This window comes from Centroberyx gerrardi, chromosome 11, assembly GCF_048128805.1.
Source record: "Centroberyx gerrardi isolate f3 chromosome 11, fCenGer3.hap1.cur.20231027, whole genome shotgun sequence".
Classification (NCBI taxonomy): domain Eukaryota; kingdom Metazoa; phylum Chordata; class Actinopteri; order Beryciformes; family Berycidae; genus Centroberyx; species Centroberyx gerrardi.
In genome coordinates, this window is record NC_136007.1 from 22,305,675 (window position 1) to 22,323,599 (window position 17,925).

General features: G+C 39.4%; 2 protein-coding genes and 1 long non-coding RNA gene across 3 annotated transcripts; 2 read left to right on the top strand and 1 right to left on the bottom strand.

Annotated features, from left to right (window-relative positions):
* Positions 1 to 1,037: 1,037 nt before the first annotated feature.
* vkorc1l1 (vitamin K epoxide reductase complex, subunit 1L1) lies at positions 1,038 to 11,824 on the bottom strand. Its single transcript, XM_078286552.1, has 3 exons — positions 11,623 to 11,824; positions 6,998 to 7,107; positions 1,038 to 4,987 (listed from the first exon to the last, which is right to left on the bottom strand). Exons 1-3 carry the CDS (start codon positions 11,814 to 11,816, stop codon positions 4,761 to 4,763), a joined length of 531 nt encoding a protein of 176 aa, XP_078142678.1. The 5' UTR covers positions 11,817 to 11,824; the 3' UTR covers positions 1,038 to 4,760.
* Positions 11,825 to 11,929: 105 nt separating this feature from the next.
* LOC144541740 (uncharacterized) lies at positions 11,930 to 14,429 on the top strand. The gene is made up of 2 exons (XR_013506844.1): positions 11,930 to 12,013; positions 14,129 to 14,429. It is a non-coding gene; the product is annotated as an uncharacterized LOC144541740 (long non-coding RNA).
* A 1,146-nt stretch (positions 14,430 to 15,575) lies between these two features.
* znhit3 (zinc finger, HIT-type containing 3) lies at positions 15,576 to 17,599 on the top strand. The gene is made up of 5 exons (XM_078286787.1): positions 15,576 to 15,718; positions 16,621 to 16,652; positions 16,869 to 16,931; positions 17,111 to 17,188; positions 17,344 to 17,599. Exons 1-5 carry the CDS (start codon positions 15,651 to 15,653, stop codon positions 17,544 to 17,546), a joined length of 444 nt encoding a protein of 147 aa, XP_078142913.1. The 5' UTR covers positions 15,576 to 15,650; the 3' UTR covers positions 17,547 to 17,599.
* The last annotated feature ends 326 nt before the right edge of the window (positions 17,600 to 17,925 follow it).

Below are 17,925 nucleotides of genomic sequence, written 5' to 3' on the forward strand. Positions count from 1 at the left end.
GCTGGACAAATACTGACCATTAAAACTCTGATCTTTTGTTTTCCATCAAACATTTCTAGTAATATGTTGCAGTACAAGAAGCTGTACACATTCATTGTACTCAAATCCCCAACTTGCCATCACAAACCAATTGTATTGCCTGTGAAAATGCAATTGAAACTTGGCCTTTACATGCACTTTTTCAGTGTTATAAATGCATTGGGATTTGGTCCAGCTGTAATTGCCATTTACACCCAACTGTGTTGTGTAACTGGAGATTCTCTGCACATGTACCACAAAACATACTGCTCTCTCGACAGCTTGCTTGAAACATTTGAAAAATGTTTGCTGAATGTTTCCAACAACTCACTGACTTGGATGTGATGTTTATGTAACCTGTGTCTCAGTCAGCTGCTGGTTGCTCACATGCCTGAAAACCTCCAAAAGGGACCAATTAAAATATTTTCATTTAAAGGGGAAGACCCCTGAAATTCTGTTTTGATGCTATTCCTGTGCCATAGGACACTTAACACACTAGAAGCAGACCATGATCAGTAAACATCCCACACAGTCTCCGATTTTGTCTGAAAGAGTTTGTCCCAATCTGTGATGTTACACCAATGTAGAGGCAGTCATTTGCAAATGATGGAAAGGTGACGCTGCCCGTATCCAGGATTATTTTGAGGATCACTGAGGATTTGGAGTTTGGAACCAGCAGTATTACTTTAATATAAAATATAGATGTTCATCCAGTCCAAAAAGTCAGCTCTCCATTCATGGTCAACGGAGCAGCTTGAGGCTTTACTATTGAGGCTATCAGTATGACATCAAAGATGAGACTCTTGGTTCTCTTGTTATTTTTAGCACTTGGAAAGATTTGTTCATGTTCACATACTGATGTTAATGTCCTGGGTCATAAGAATAATGTGAATTGTTAAGAAAAATTCTTAAAAAAAAATAAATCTTAAATTAAGCAGTAATCCCCTTTTAATTAATAGTAATAATAGTTCTTAAGTGTAACAGCAATGTTTCTCTCAAATAACTTAAAATGACAGAAGTCGTTTCAGAGGGAATGTTTTAATGGTAGATCATTTCCACATGACAATGACACAATTTAAAATGTTCTCTCGTGTCAACTTTTTCCCATAAGGTAAGCTGGATTTAATCAGATTGTTTTTCTGCACCCTCCTACCATTCATGTAACACTTTTCCATGTAAGAAAATACAGCATTTTAAAACATATTTGGCAAATACAGAAGCAAACCTAAGTAGTTTTCCTCCACAAAGAAATTTAATAAACATTTTATGCTGACACATGGAATCCTAGCCCTCCAACCCCCCGATTTTTTAAAAACTAAAATAACCCAGAATGTTAACAGTCTATACAGCTAAAGGGCGTAATTAATGATGGAAAAAGAACATTACAATCTTGTAGTTTTAACAGATAGTGTACTCTTCGCTAACAAACATGTCCTAGCTAGAAAAAGTAAAGATGACAATATAGTGGAGTTCAGGAAGAAAAAAAAAAGGGAACGGCCATTGATTCGACAGGGCATTTTGCCTGGTAATTCTAAATGGATTTTTGCACTGATACTGGATAACAAATCTTTGGGAATTACCAATTATCAGATTACATCTTAAGGAAGGCAAGCAGGAGTGCCCGTTACTGTTATCATTCTTCATTTTACAAGGCTTTTACTGTTGCTCTTCTTTGGCTCAAGGCCCAGCGATCAAACAGAAGGCACTTTTGATGGCATTGGTGATGCAACAAACATGGCAGTTATATACCTCAGGGCCTAATTCAATATTTATGAAAATGCAGTCATACTAAGACAGGTTGAGTCATAGCAGACTGATCTTAATTTAACCTTCTTTTTGACATGGAAAAAAAACAAAAACATTACATCGCTGCAATCGCTTATCCAGCCAACGAACACTTTCTTGGGGTTTTAACTTGAGTGACTCAACATCCCAAATTCCTCACCCGACTCTTTAAAGTAACTGGGCGACTAGTAGTAACAGGCTTACAAATTACAGGAATCACAGACTTAACATTAGACTACCTAACGCTTGTCATTTCTATGGCTGACACTCAAAGGACCCAAAATCGTTGCCAAAAATGAGCAAGTTATGTCAAAGTCAAGTCAGATTTTTGCAAATGGAAATTTGACTTCTGCAAGTGAACCCCAGGGAGACTTGTCTTAGATGTGACAGATGAGAGTGCACAGGCTTTCCCAGATATGGATGAGGACAAAACTGTGTGGTTGGTGATCTCATTCTGAGTTTGACTTAAAAGAATCTGATGCAAGCCCAACAAGGCAATGCTGTTAGAGAAAGATCTTCGTGAACGATGACATGCTGAGAACTGACAATGCAACCATTTACCTCATTCTATGAAAGACCAGAAGACCATACAATTTGATAAAAATGGCAGAAATTGACAATATCCAATATCTGACAACTGTTTGACAATATCCTGGAAAATGCATGTACCGCATCAATCATTTTCAAACACAACTGATGACTTGACACATTATCACAGGGAGCACATGTCACTAAAATTCATTGAACAGTTGCCATCATCAACAAGACTTTTTTCCCCCCAGAAAAAAAAAAAACTCAGAGAAATCGCATTCCATCATACACACATGAAGGGACATGGAGACTAGCAGTGGTGGAATTGAAACTATTAACCAACTGGTTTAAAACCTGAACCACACAGAGATTATTACTGTTATTAGTGGTACTCCTGTTATAGATCTATAACAGTATCTGTAAGATTGTCCGATGGCCAACATATGCTTGAAGCCAGGACGTATTGTACCATGCATCTGAAAAGTAGGAAACTGCAAACATGTATAAAATCAATGGAGTTTGGGTGGGAAATAAAAGACAATGGTCTTACTAGGTACCTTGGTGGTGGTAGTGGGAAATCCAGCTGCCTGGAACTGTTCCACATGTTGGACAATACTGTGGGTTTCTAGCAACGGCACTGCAATCTGGTCTCCTTTCCCATACTGGTGTCAGTCTACAAATCTGTATCACTATGAGTTAGATCAAGATTATGCCAGTTTCCATTCTAAAAAACGTTTTTCAATAAATAGAGATCAACCACTTAATGAAAAGCTTCAGTGTCTGCAACTGTACATCTTAGGAGACCGTCAGCAACCCAGATATGGCTTAAGAGTTTGTCTTGGTTTCTTGCTGAAAGAATCGTACACCGTGTACACTTCTGTTGTTCATGTCAACAAAGCATTACATTTTCCAATTTTTGTTCACATCCTGCAAATGAACTGTAACTCAGCTTGGCGAGATCACCTTTACCTTGCAATTGACAGGGAACAAAAGCCAGACGAGCATCAACGTAACTAGAACATTTGCATCTGCAAGACATTAGACGCTTCTGCCTCCAGGCCACTTTACCCTTGAGCAGACAATCACAGTGTAGCAGCCTGTGCTACCTCATTAGAGTATATTGGGGAGAGAGAAACACTTTACTGGCATTTTAGTTTACAATATTGTGATCATAAAAATAAAGCCTTGGATCTGTAACAATAAAACAATCAGCAACAATGGTGTTAACGTGACATTACAACCCTCCCGAAAAATAAAAAGGTAATTCACCTCACACTCCTTTAGGCACATAAGTCTTCATGGATCCCACTTGTGTGTGGTGGTCAGGAATGCTTTTCACACAACAACAAAAAAAAAAGACAGTGAGGGTGCTGTTATGCAGACTTGGTGTTATGAACCTATTGTTCTGTTTGAAAGACTTCTTGTGTTGATGGCTTCTGAGAGCAGATGAGACAGTGACCACTTACGACAAAGAAATCACACAACTCTGAACTGCATGCCTGACCAGGATTGCGGGAAGTAAGATGTCCCACACTAACCGCAAGCACATCTTCAGACTTATTCACCGACACGGTGACCTCAATCGCTTTTTGTTCCAGATTTACTTCTTTTTTTTCCTGTTTTGTTGGTGGTTTTTTCCTTAAAAGTCTATGTCAACACTAAATCACAATCTAGCCTGGAATATTGCTCAGCAGCTATTTACAGAATTGCAAAAGAGAAACAATAATCTGACTGATCTACACACAAGTTCTCACATTCTCCCATGTTTAATTTTAGTGGTCCTCTTCAAAAAGAAACGTGCTGTAAAGTGTAAACATGGAGAAAAACAACAAAAAAAAACAACAAAACTCTATTCTTTATAAATGTTAATCATTTTGTCCCCCCCGCCCTCCCATAGAACCATATCTGCAAACTGTATGATAACCTAGTGATGGTGTATTTCTACTTTTCGGACACATTATTCCGTCCCGCTCAGGTTTTAGTGCAGATCCACTGTGCAGTAACAGGACCTTCCTAACCATTTCAAGTAAACCCCTTTTATGTCCCGTTTTTCTTCCATTTTCCGATCCTTTTTGTTCACAAGAGGGCTGTCCTCCATCGTCTATATTGTGGACCTCTGCCTCTGCTTGCTTGGGTTGATGTACTTCCCCACACACAAAGCCAGCCCATTCCTTAAGTGAGAACAATGTTAAAAAAGGAAAAAGAAATTAAAAGAAAAAAAAAATCTTTCACTGATAAATCCTTCCGTGTTTGCAATCAACATTGAGATGTCGGGCCCAACATTAAGTTAAATTTCTTCGTTTCTTTTTTTGAACACACAGCAGAATAAACATTGTTTGGAAGCAAGGTCTCCTGGTGGCAAGTCAAATGTTCAGAGGTCACATTTCTTTTTTTGTTTGTCATATTTTTCTTGCCGTCTCGACAACTTAGTCCTGCTTGGCTTGGAGCTGCTGCTTCCAGGCCTCATTCAAGTAAACCAGTCGCTTGTAGTTGAGGATAAAGAGAATGAAGTTCAGCGCATATGTGGTGATGCAGATGATGCAGAAGTCCTTTAGGACAAAGTAGAGGATGTAGCCCAGGTAGAGCGAACCCACCACCGATAAGATGGACGTCGTCATGAGAATAAGGGCAGCCATTGCACTGACAGTCATTCCTATGACAGGAAACAGAAACTAGGGCTTAGGTAAATTGTGTGAGGCACCGTAAAAAAGACACAGTCCTGCAATACACAAACAACCTGATGAGTTAGTCAAATCACCTGTTCTTGTCTCTTTCAGTCTCAGACATTTCTCTATTGGTGTCATCACTCCTGATGATGACAAACAGCTCAAAACACAGACATTACGCCTGGTTGGGGCTGCACAATAATGGCTAAAAATGCTAGTCTTGATTATTTTGCCAAATATTGTGATCACAATTATCAATCAACAATTATTGATTTCAGTCTAAAATTGATCTAAATTACGGAGTCCACACATGCTTCAGTCATGTAGAATCTAAAAGAGATAAATACCGGTAAGCTGCGCAATTGAAGGCTGTGATTGATCGCAGTGCTCATTGTGAATAGCAGAGGAATGTTAATGGGAGCGCATGATTTGACAGTGAGTTTTCCGAATTAAGTGAAATAAAAAGTTAAATGTTTACATATTGTCAAATTCTACAATTATTAATTGTGGAAACTAAAATCACGTTATACAATTATACACGATTCAGTGCAGTCCTAACCCTGGCAACATGAACCACCATCAGAACTTTATATAGTTGTAGTACTAAACAGGTTTTTTAACATGGGAAATACCCAGCACACACATTCTGTCACTTCATAGCACTGAAATTACAATAGAGGAGCAATACAACAAAGCAGCTCCAACATACTGTACAAGGGCAGCAGCAGCTGAGGATAAGCTCTGTTAAAAACCTCAGGAAATGGAAATCAGAGCTCTGATAAAAGGAAGCATAGGCAGGAGTTTGCACTGCAGTTTGGCTGCAGTGGTATAAAATCTTGAAGAAAGCAAAATTGTGTTTTTTTTGTCAAAAAAGTAGTTTTCCGTTTCAAGGGATTGTTAACACAGAGAGCATTTTCGAGTCTACAAAGTCAGTCTCGCACTTAGTGTTGATAGAGCAGTTCCAAGCTATACATTGGTATGAATCAGAAATAAATTAAAGTCTTGTTTCTGGAGTTTCTGGAGTTGTCCCTAGTCTCTGTGCCCTTCAGTATGGAAATCTTGACCCGCTGCCCTGCAGTTTGACTTAACTGGGCTACTATTGTGTTAGTCAAATGAGTAGTAACTGCTATGGATAAAAGGGCCTCTTGTTCTGTGCCAGCACCAGGTGGCTCAGCAAGCCTACAGGCAAGTCAGCAAGCAAACGTGTCAAACTAGCATGACTGAGTCAGCAAAACCATCTACAATGTACTCCGGAGGGAGGAGAATGTGACTTTAACATTGGCAAGGGAACTGAAGAACACCTTCAAGTTAAAACAAGTCATTCATAAGGCAAAGTATTTATAACACATTCTTACTTATCACTGCCCATATCAGAATAGGCCAATCATTGTATTGTTTGTCCAATTAAAAATCAAACTCCGGAGAATGAAGCCACTACTCTCAGAACCGCATTCAAGTCCTTTCAATCTGTTAACTTGCTTATTCTTACTGTTACTATTAACAGCAAGTTATTACTGTTATTCAGTAAAAAAGTAACATCTTGAGACCTTGAAATCTTGAAAACCTGAAAACACACGGGCATGTTCCTGTTCCAATATATCCCTGATGGTTTGAACAGGCCATAATGGTAAATGGGATATCTTGTAGATGATGCTGAGAGAAATTGTTTCAATCTCCACTGACTTGCACTAACAAATGCACAGAGGAAGCTGGTACCAATTTCTTTAAAAAAATTGCGGTATGAATGTCCTGAGCGGAGGGTTTGATAAGCGATCAATAGGATAAGTTTCTAAAAATAGTGAGCCTTCCATGTAAGTATATTTAAAGACAGACACTATACATGATAAGACATGATTTATCATGTGAGCCAGGTTTAGTTAAATATAGCTGAGACAGAGGAAGAGAGAGTGGTGAGTCAGCAATAATTGTGCCATGACTAGGGAGATGTGTTAACGGAATTCTCAGTACCAACAGATTACTCTAAAATGACATCTTACCTAGTAAGAGCTGAAAGGCGTAAAAGAAAATCCCGTAGACACTGTTCGGCTGGTTCAGTGCACTGTCATTTCCAAAAATTGAGGCCAAGAGTCCAAATCCTCGACCCCACCTAAACCGTAATAAAAAATAAACATCAGTAGAGAAGGCAGTTATAACCTTAATTGCAAAAAAAGTAAGGGGCAAAACAGTGGCAAACTGAAAAGAATAGATTGCAGTTTAGTATTGAGGTGCTTGTGGAGGTGAGAAAAAGAACAAGGCTCCATCTTGTAAAATTAACAAATATACAGCAATGCACAATCACTTAGAAATGAGATGACTGTCTCCATTGAGACAGGGTTTCCCAACCTAGTTGTTCAGCATATGTGACAGATCAGATCACAAATTAGGCTGCGGTTTAACCCCTACATTTTAATGAAATTTGTCTGATTTCCAGAACTCTAAGTATGGCCTCAACGGCAAGATAATCAATTAACCTGGCTAGGAGTTTGAGTGGTGCAACTACTGGTGCTGGTTTAACACTTCTTCCACATCCCCACATGGTTGCACTACTCCGTTGTTCACAGTAAATATGCAACACAGTAGGCCCCATATTCCATCATAAGAGTTTGTGCCCCAGTGAACTTGGTTAAGCTTTTGCCCTGCTGTGTTGCAGTTTGTGTCTGAAGTCTGTTGTTGCAATTCTACATATGCCAACAGGATATTTTTTCTGTCCTGACATATTTCTTTTAGAGAAAACCAGAACATCACACAGGCTAAAAGCAGCACTTTAACATACACAATTTAGGCACTATCGTTCAATATGGTGAAAGATTTCCCTGGAAGATGGAATACATATGTATTAACTATGTATAATTAAAACAGAACAAGTTTCATACCATAGTCAACTCACTCAACCTGTTTCAGTAAAATGTACATATACACCTACTTTGCAACCTTACTGCTCTACAGTGCTGCAGACAAGTCAATTGTGGATTTAGTTTCTTACATGTTATAGCATAAGTTATAACACTGTGCAAAGTAGCAGATCAGATCCTGCTAGTCCAGGCATTCTGATATCTGTCAAGTGACTTTACAGAAAGAAGTCCAATTAATCAATGAGCACGTTCCAAAGCTCTAGCGTAGCAGTACATGGGGTATTTTCAAAGTACTGGATAAACATAGATCTTATGTGCATTGTTTCTCTTCACTAATACTTTTTTGTGAACTCTGGGATCAGAGGAGGAGAAACAATGATCATGGTTATTCACGTCAATTGTGAGGCTCTGCAGCAGGAGCATGATGATAAGAGGCTGGTTTGATCATTTGCCCCAACAATGTGCCACATTGTGCATCAGAGTAAAAAGGGAGTCACTGCTGATTTCTCATAGACTTACACTGATATGTTTGGGGAGAACAGTGGTAAGATATGAAGAGACTGGTGATGATGCATGTCTAAAGGCCCCTTATACAAATATTTTGCTATTTTAAAATTTTGGAAATTGCCATGTGACAGTTATAATATCATAGGCTATGATGCCTTAAAAAGTGCACTGATAGAGCTAAGGGAGGCTCTAGAATGTTTTACTTGTTGGAATTTCCCGAAACTTGGGGGAATGATGCATCTCACCACTGCGTTGTCACATGTTCAAAATTACACTGATCAGCCCAAGGGGCAGCGCTACATCCTTTGTTCCCTCATCCATGTGTAAGGCGTAAAATCTCAAGACACCACATTTTGACCAAACTTGGGGAATTGATGCATCTCACCGCTGCAATACAGCATGCAAAATTGGCCCAAGAGGGAACTAAAATTACAGCTCAAAACAACATGACATATTTGTTACTGATTGGCCCAGATGGGGACTTCTTCATTCGTGGGAACGACACGTTTACTGTTGCCTCGTTTTTTAATGGTTACTTTAATAATCTTCATCAACCTTTTAGCACCCTGAAATGGACAATGGACCCAAAGGGCTTTTGCTCTTCAACTGTTAACCCTCAAATGAAGGCTTACAGTCTGTACTTTCTAACACGTGGTGGAACAAGGCAGTCAGAAGACTGCAACATCCCACCTACCTTCAAACACCGGAGCACCTGTAACTCATGCAGAAACAACAGTTTGCATGCTCATATACTAAATGTATCAAGCTTCATGATGATTGGACAAATTGTTATCACCAATTTTTCGATTGGCCAAAGTTTATTGGTTAATGATGGCCACATTGCTTTTCTGATAGTGTGCATTTGTAGACCTTATATGTCCCAAAGGTAATATTAATAGTTAATACTATAGTAGTATGGATAATTAATAGTATAGTAGCAACTTTTAGCTCACTTGGTAGGGCAGCAGGCAGGGTTAGCAAATGATTCAAACTGGGTTTTTTTTACTCTCACAGAATGTTTCCATTATGCTATTTGTCACGGTCAATATAAAAGAAAGCATGTTTCCACCAACATACAACGAACCCCAAAATTAATCTTTCAGTTTGATAACAGTGATTGATGTTGCACACAGTCAGGAATAGGCCTAAATAACAGATCATTCATTGGGCCTATTCATGAACATCCTTATTAGTGACTGCACATTCTAAACATTAAACATGTTATTTTAAAATTCCATGGCTTTTGGGCCTCAGTGTTACACACTGCAGATTTATTTCACACCTTTGACTCTTGGCTAATAATATTACTCATACTTAAGACATACGCAGTCTCTCCGGGGCGAACGTTTTGTAGTGTAGTACTGCATTTTCAGACTTTCAAAACTTTGTGATTTTTCTCCTATACTTGAAATTGTCAAACTCTATTTCCATGCTTTCCAGACCAGCATATGAACCCTGTCAATGCTTTAAGGTAAATGCCAGTTTATCTGGAAATGCATCATTAACAAATCTGTTACAGCTGTATGTATGTATATGTGTACAAAGTTTCATTATTATAGAGCCTACAGTGTAGGAGTGACAGCCTTTTAGACATTGTGGTGTAAATTATAGCAGCCTTAGCAACCAATGGATTTGATTTGTCCCACAGTCCCACTAAGCTTCTGATTTTTGTTGTTATCTTGTACAGATACAAAAATATGTTGAAGTGACGGACAGAAACACACTCAGACATGACAAATAAAATGGACTACAGCTGCACATACAGGGGATATAACTACATTCACTTTATCTTAAAAACTGAAATTTGCATTTAAAAAATAGCCCCTTGATCTTTGTTATCAATCAGACAGCTGGTGGTCATATAACCAAGATTGCTGAGACCAGAGTTACTAGAGGTAAAAGTAGCAAAAACTATGAGCCTTCATTTAGAGGGAGGAAATACACCCAGCTTTCAATTTAGTTAAGTCAATTAAGTAACTTGTCTTTAGCAAATTGTTTTAGGAACCCTGGAACCCATTTTCACTCATAACTGATAAAAAATGTTCAAAGCTGTGAGAAAGGCTAGATTAACACCTCTAGTATTCAAACAGTCATCTCACAAATATGTAATAGGTAGGGCCAAGGAACTGAAATGACTCATATTCAGTGAGATTCCAACAGGTGGGGTCTTAATTTGATTCCTGAAAAGGTGCATGCAAACTGGCCATTCCCAAAGTGAAGATGGCATGGTAACTTCAAAGCATGAACTGCTCCGAATACCTCTATCACAAGAATAAGAATATTTTTGTAATGGCTGATGTTGGCAAACTGATCTTTGAGAGTAAACCAACTCTGATTCGTCTCATGTTTAAATTCAATCAACACTGCAGTAAGGCAACAATACAATTATCATCAAATATCCTAGTAACAGTTTAATCTGTCCAATTAGGACAATTTGTCCAACTGGTAACAGTATGTGATCAGTGATGTTCAATTTGATTTTCCTGACAATTTGGGTCCCTTGGTCACTCAAGTCCCCCAGTGACCTCTGGAGAGGCTCAGTGCAGTGTGTCCCTCACCGGGTATCTGGTCAGGGAGTAGCCCTGGCTTAACAATGACCCTTTGGACTGAAATGTCACCACGGTTAACGTTATAGATAGCTGGTAACATTAACATGACAGCTAACTATAGTGGATATGGTAACGTTACCCAAAACCATCAAAATGAGCCGGCTAAGAACCAAAAATCTCTGTTTTTGGACGGTGGATGGAGTGGCTTCATCCACACTCTCTCTTCACAACAATGGTCAGACCAAGATAACGTTGGCGCTAGTATTAAGTTTCTAAAATTGAGAGCAGCAAGTAGCTACGATAAGCTAGCGTTAGCTATCAGTAACTTATCGAATGATAATTTAACAATGTTGACGGCTCTCTGTTGATGGCTAGCTAGCTAAGAGGAGTGTAACGTTAGCAGATGTGATACGTTGGATAGTAGCTAGCAATGCTAGCTCCATTGAGCTAGCTAGCTAATGATATGCTTAATAAAATGTTGAATGGGTGGTTCATGGTAACGTTACCAGTTAGCTAATTTCCAATAGTAGGTTTCTTAGCCAGTAGTTACACATAGGCAGTTATGGTTTGCAGTTAGCGTTAGCTATGTGTCTCTGGCAAACGTTAGCTCAATGCATTTGACAGTTCAAACCGCGCAGCCCTTCCCAAAATGCCACAATACAAGCCAGTCTCATTGAGCGCCACTGTAGGCGCTGCTTGGTGAATTCAAATTACCTTGAACTGAAGACTTTTGAACAGCTGATGGAGCTGCTGACGTCGCACATAGCCCGATAACTCGCGTCCCGAGCCTTTTCCCTCTCAACGTGAAAAGCATATAAAGACAATATTATGCCTAATAGGCAAACGAGAAGCCTGGCTATTCTTTCCCATCGAGGGGTGGACACTCTCAGGACGGGCGCCGCCATCATTCTCTGGCCTAGCTGGAGACACGCATACGCAGCTACTTCGCATTTGGGACAGAGCTGCGACGTGGAAACGCGTCAGGACGTGCCACACCATCATGGGCGTGCCACTGTGCTATCATGTGGCTGAGCAACAAAACAGTCTCCACACTCACTGAACATGGGATTAAATACGGAAACAACTGCTACTATGCAAACAAATGGTTTGTATTTTTCTGCTCATGCAAAACTTTTCATTACCATACCGTGTTCCTCTGACTGTACAGAAAGCTATTGTAACCTACCTCATACCCCGGTTCAAAACTATTTTTTGCTGGGGAAAAAACAGTCCAACAGTTGTCTGTAAGAGAGTTTTGTTGTGGTTTCAAATAGTTTGTGATGCTTATAATAAAAAAATAAAGTACGCATCAGTAAGTAGCCCTGCAGTGCACACCGGCTCTATGAAAAGTATCTTCCCTGGCTACTCCTATACGGTATATACCCACATATATCCCACATATAGATATCTCATTTAGCCATAACTATCCTCTGCATGAAGGGAAACCACTGGAGGTCACATATAGCCTTTCTCTCAACTTAACGAAGCTTAATACCTATGGCATATTATGCAATATTGTTATCACAATATTATCACAATTTTAAACCCCCAAATACCTTATTAGCTTACAAACTGTTTATTAATGTATACGGTAGTTGGTACACCGCTTTGTCTCTACGTCGTTTCCCCGACGCGCCGTGATCATGTGACAGCTTGTATATAAACACTGGGTGACATCATCTATTTACTCGCTCTGAGATCCGTCTGGTAAAACTGCTGCATTCCTCTCCTCATGGCAACAGATATGGAAAGATTTGCTTCTTTCGAGGAAGCATATTACGACCAATATGATTACTATAATCTAGTTGAATACTCGTGTCATGCTGGTGGCAAGGGGAGAACAAAGAGAGAAATCGAGCTGAACACGAATCGCCATTGCCCCGCGGGACACGAGAGGAAAATAGCAGAGAAATATCACAACAGCGAAATTAAACGGAGGAGAACCAAGAGTTCGTCGTCTTGACTGACTTTCCCCCTGCTCTAGGTAGGTATGCCTTTTAATCTGAGCTGTTCATCTGTGCAATGGTGTTCATTTGGCACCTAATTGCTTTTTTATTTCTCAACAATCGGCCTATGCAAAACAAAAAAGTACAACTCCCTGCTTGGATAATTATCTCATAACTATATTATGTTAACATTCAGATAAATAGTCAATCAGGAGGTAGTCAATACGTTCGGTGGTTCTTGTAAACAAGCACCCGTAGGCTACTGTTGCTATCACGTGACCACCTCCTTTATGTGAGGTGAACCGCTTGTTTAGGTTGATCACAGTCAGGACCTGTGAAGAATGAGCTACTAAATTCAGTTTTACTATTGGTAGTGACTTCTTTGTTGAGCGAAAAAAAGCACATTTCATGTGATAACAGTATTCCTCTAAACAGAATCAGATCATGCTCAGCTGTTTTGTTGTTGTTTTTTCAACAAAATGCCCATGAACCTGTGGAAAATGTGAGACCCCATTGAAATAATCCAATATTTTAAAGCTTTTCGACGCCTTCAAATTGATGTTGGCACTAAAAACTGAGGAACTAGGATAGGTAGGGCCGCGTATTAAAAAATGTTTTTGATACCCAGCCCTACCTGTTCAGAATCCCAGTAGGTCAATATCATATTACTGATGTTCCTTATTTTCATGTGCACACACAAAGCCTTGTTTGTACATTGATGTTGTTCCCACTGCAAAAAGCTACTTATACTTTACAATTCCTAATGTCAGGTGTAGTGAACCAAGGTCTGTAAATGATGAGGTTGGGTCAGGATTTGCATTTGTAAACTCACAGGATCGTCATTCTGCGTTGCTGTCAAGGACACTTGGTTGTTTTCTTATCATTTAGACCTGATAATCTATAGACCTTGCATGGCACTAGTTTGAGTTTACCACTTGTAGGACTTTGTCAACTGATTGGGTTGAACTTTGTGGGGATAATGTTGGAAAATTACAAATTTACCAGTTCACGAATGCTGACCAAATGCACTGCAAGTTAAATAGCGCTATATGGTAAGCAAGACTCAGGCTGGGATAGAGGAAAAAATATTCTCTACAGCCAGAATTTGTACATGGGATGGTCTTGTGTGTAAAATATTTTCGTTCTATTCCCAGGTTGTTTAGCCAAATAAAAACATGTCTATGCAATTATTTAGAACAAGTGTAAATTGAATTTTGGTAGAAGCTATATACAGTTGGCTTCATAATAAACATTTCATTTTGTTTTCCATACAGATCCTGGAACAAGTTGGATTTCTGATGTTGACCGTGGCCAAACGTGTTTCTGCCTTCCCTGACCCAGTGGATGGAGTGCTGTGACACCGGGAACAAGCCCAGGAAACCAGTCACGAGACGGCTCTCCATTCCACTCTCTACCCCTGTAATGAGATCTGCTACTCTCTGGTTACAGCTGTGCAAGAATAGTTTGTGTTGAGCTATATAGGTCAGTGGTGTGCGCTCAGTGTATAGTCATTTATGTGGGTGAAAAAACTATTATACTGTATTTCATTTCAATAAAGAGAATATTGTTAACAAAGCTATCTCTGATTGATTGTTTCCATTGGTTATAACCTAGCAGGGAAACATAATTCTTGCTGGATTATATTGAATACAACAGGTTTGTTACAGATTGTGTTCTCTATTCAGCATCTGTCCCTCCCATTTTACCTTATTCAATCACCAGAGTCAACCCTCTTCCTGCTCCCTAACAATTTGTCCTTCCTCCCCTTGTCTGGTGTTTCCTCAGCTCTGAGAGGGAGCAAGCGCCTCTCTGTTCACCTTTCTCTGTCCCAGAGGAGTGGCACATTCAGGCATCAAAGCCAGACAGAGGGCAGCTCCCAAAAAATGCTCAAGGGTGTGTGCTCATGCTCCTCCAGCCTGGGAAGAGATTTCTTTGTGTGTTTGGTGTCTTTCGGTTGCTTTATCATTTCTGATGGTATTAACAATTTGACTTTGATGGTTCAAATTGTGACAACCCTCCCACTCTATTGGCTGGTGCTGTGTGTGTGTGTGTGTCTCTTGTCTGTCCTGCAGGAGCCTGGGGGGCGGGGTCGTCATCTGTGGCTCTCTCGCTCCTCACCTATCCACACCTCTTGTCTGGTTCTTTTGAGTTGATGTAGTTTGTTTGGCACCCTACAACACACACTACACTCTTTCCATACATCCACTCACTACGCTACTGATACTACAGACCTCCGACACCTCATCTTTCCTGTTTGTTTTCCCTTAGTTTTAGCTAATAAATTATTGTGTTAAGATTTACTTTGGCGTATGTCTCCCTTTTGTTACAGCCTACAAGAGCCGGGTTGTAACAAACAAAAAAAAAAATTATCACATTGTTTCTGTCTGTATCAGACAAAAGAGTGCAATAAAAAAATCTATTAAAAATTTGTTTCCCTAAGAATCGTGAGAGAATCATGATCTCAGTTCTAAGCAAGAAAATCGTGATTCTCATTTTATCCAGAATCGTGCAGCAATATGGAAACCAAATGCTTGCAAAAACTCGCCAGTACCTTAGATTTTGTGAGTACAGTCCAACTGGTTTTGAACAGTACAATATACAGTGTTCAAATTGTGGTGGGGAAAAAAAACAAAAATGAGGATGTGAATTTACGTGCTTTTATTTTGAAACTGGAATTACCCAACCGGAAGAGCTATTACTGTTTTTTCCTGCCGTCTTGACACGTGGTTACCATCTAGCTACTACATCCTACAGCAACTTGTTAGCTTAGTTTTCGTATTCTTTCTACCCGCCAAGATGCAAATCTGCAATGTTTGCAGCGACCAGACACCAAAATACAGATGCCCAGCCTGCAAAATAAGATAGTAAGTAACGTTAACTTACTGTTTGCAAGCTAACTAACCGACAACTGTTAACCTAGCTCCTTATGTTCTGTCTAGGCTTGGCACGGAGCTAGCCAAAACTTTAACATTATAGTAATTTAGTGATGAAGAATGAATAAAATGTTGTCGATAGTGTACTCCATTGCCCTGGTAGAGCATTATGGGCTTCGCAGTTGTGATATTCGACCTATTAGCAACCCAAACGAGGTTACCCAGACAAGCTGCTACGGTACAGTAGTAAGTTACAGTAACTTACAGCAGTAACGTTATACGCTCCTAAAACACATCAGTGGTTCCCAGAAACCTGAAATACAAACACATTTGCAACTTGAGATTCAAAATAGAGAAGGGCATGGGCATATTTACAGGTCATGATCCTGCTCTCGTCAATATGGAGCACGTGCTTTTTGACCTGATAGTTGGACACCACCATCACATGTTACGGCAAGCCACGTAGGTACAAATAGCGAGTTCCTAAATAAAGTCACGCTTTCCATTTCACTGTGCCACGAAAGAGTACTTTTTTTGTGTCATCCAGATTTGTGGATTGTATTTGCATGGTTTAACATTGAACTAAAGGCCTGTGTTTCCCTTTATTCTCAATTTAAACAATTCCTATGTTAATCTCTTAAATTTGATGCCGTGATTTCGTGTCAAATAAAATAATGTTGGAGTGGGTTAATACATCCATGGTTATTTCTATTTGCCTAGTAATAGAATCAATCACCTATCATAAAAATATGCTGTTTAAAAATGTATACTATTGCAGTTAATGTCCATAATACTTGGATTCAGTATTGCGCAGAAGTTGCCTTTATGTGTCAGAATAACCTTTGATCTGCAAAATAAATTAACTTCACCTATTTGTTTCTTTCCCCTTGCAGTTGTTCGCTAGGCTGTTACAAGAGACATAAAGGTAAATCAACTGGATTCAAACAAAAATAACGAAGAGCCAACTGTAATCCTGACAATTAATGCCCATGATAGATACAACATGGATCACAAAACTAAAGAGTATCTTAATTCAGTTGTGTGACGTAAAGACAAGCTATGATCTAATATCACTGGAAGGTGTTATTCTGGTCATCATCAACTGATTCATCTCCTAATTTATTTATTTTTCTGTCCATAGACACTTGCCTGCCTGTTAAGCAGCCAGCACCCATCACTCCTGTTACGGCTGCATCCTCCACTGGTACGGTGTTACAGGTTTAATCATTAATGTGATTCTTTGTTTTGCTTTGTGCAGAGTGTCCAAGTAATCCAGTGGGAGCATAGATCATATAAATAGTAATAGCTGAACACAACACACTTCACCATAAAACCTTCTTGATGCTCAGTGTGAATGTCATTATGATGTTTCTCTCTTTGCAGAGCCATGGAGTGTCGAGGATCTCTTGCATGAAGATGACTATATAGACAAAGTGCCATTACAGAGGCTCCAACTGTTAGGTATAACCTTAACCTTCCGGTCTTTCTTAAGCTGTTGGCAGCAGCATCACATATCCACCTTTCATCTCACACTTGAATTTAGTAATGACCACATGAAATAGGTTTTCGGAAAAGTCAGTTTTGGGTACTTCATGCTATGTTTTTCTTCTCCGCAGGGCAATCAGAGGGGCTGAAAGATCTTCTCTGTAACCCCCATCTCAGACAGTTACTGCGGTCCATTGACAACGCTGACAGCAAACAAGATGCGATGAAGGCCGCCATGCAGGAGCCTCTGTTTGTTGAGTTTTCAGATCAGTGTTTGAAAATTGTAGAAAATGAAGAAAAAGCATTAAGGTCCGGAGATGGCGACGATTTATAGAATTGTGCCAGCATTGATTTGATAGAGAAACAAATTACCTTTTTGATTATTTTGTTTTACTTTTTTTTTTTTTTTTAACTGTGCAATACCATTTTGTAATATGTTTTGCTATGCCCATATTGTGTCAAGCATTCTGTATATTTATTTTGTTGCAGTGGTTTCTATTGATCTAACTTCCTGTCATCTGCCTGTTAATGCCATGTATGCATAACAGTGTTCAAATAAAAGATGAAACACTTTCAAACAGTTTAAATTCCAGAGTCAACACTTGAGGCTTTATAATGTGCTTAGCTGAACTCACTGTTATGAAATGACTGATCACATGGATGTAAAACAGAACAAAAAAAAAACATTGAAAACTCCTAAGAGTTGCAAAGCC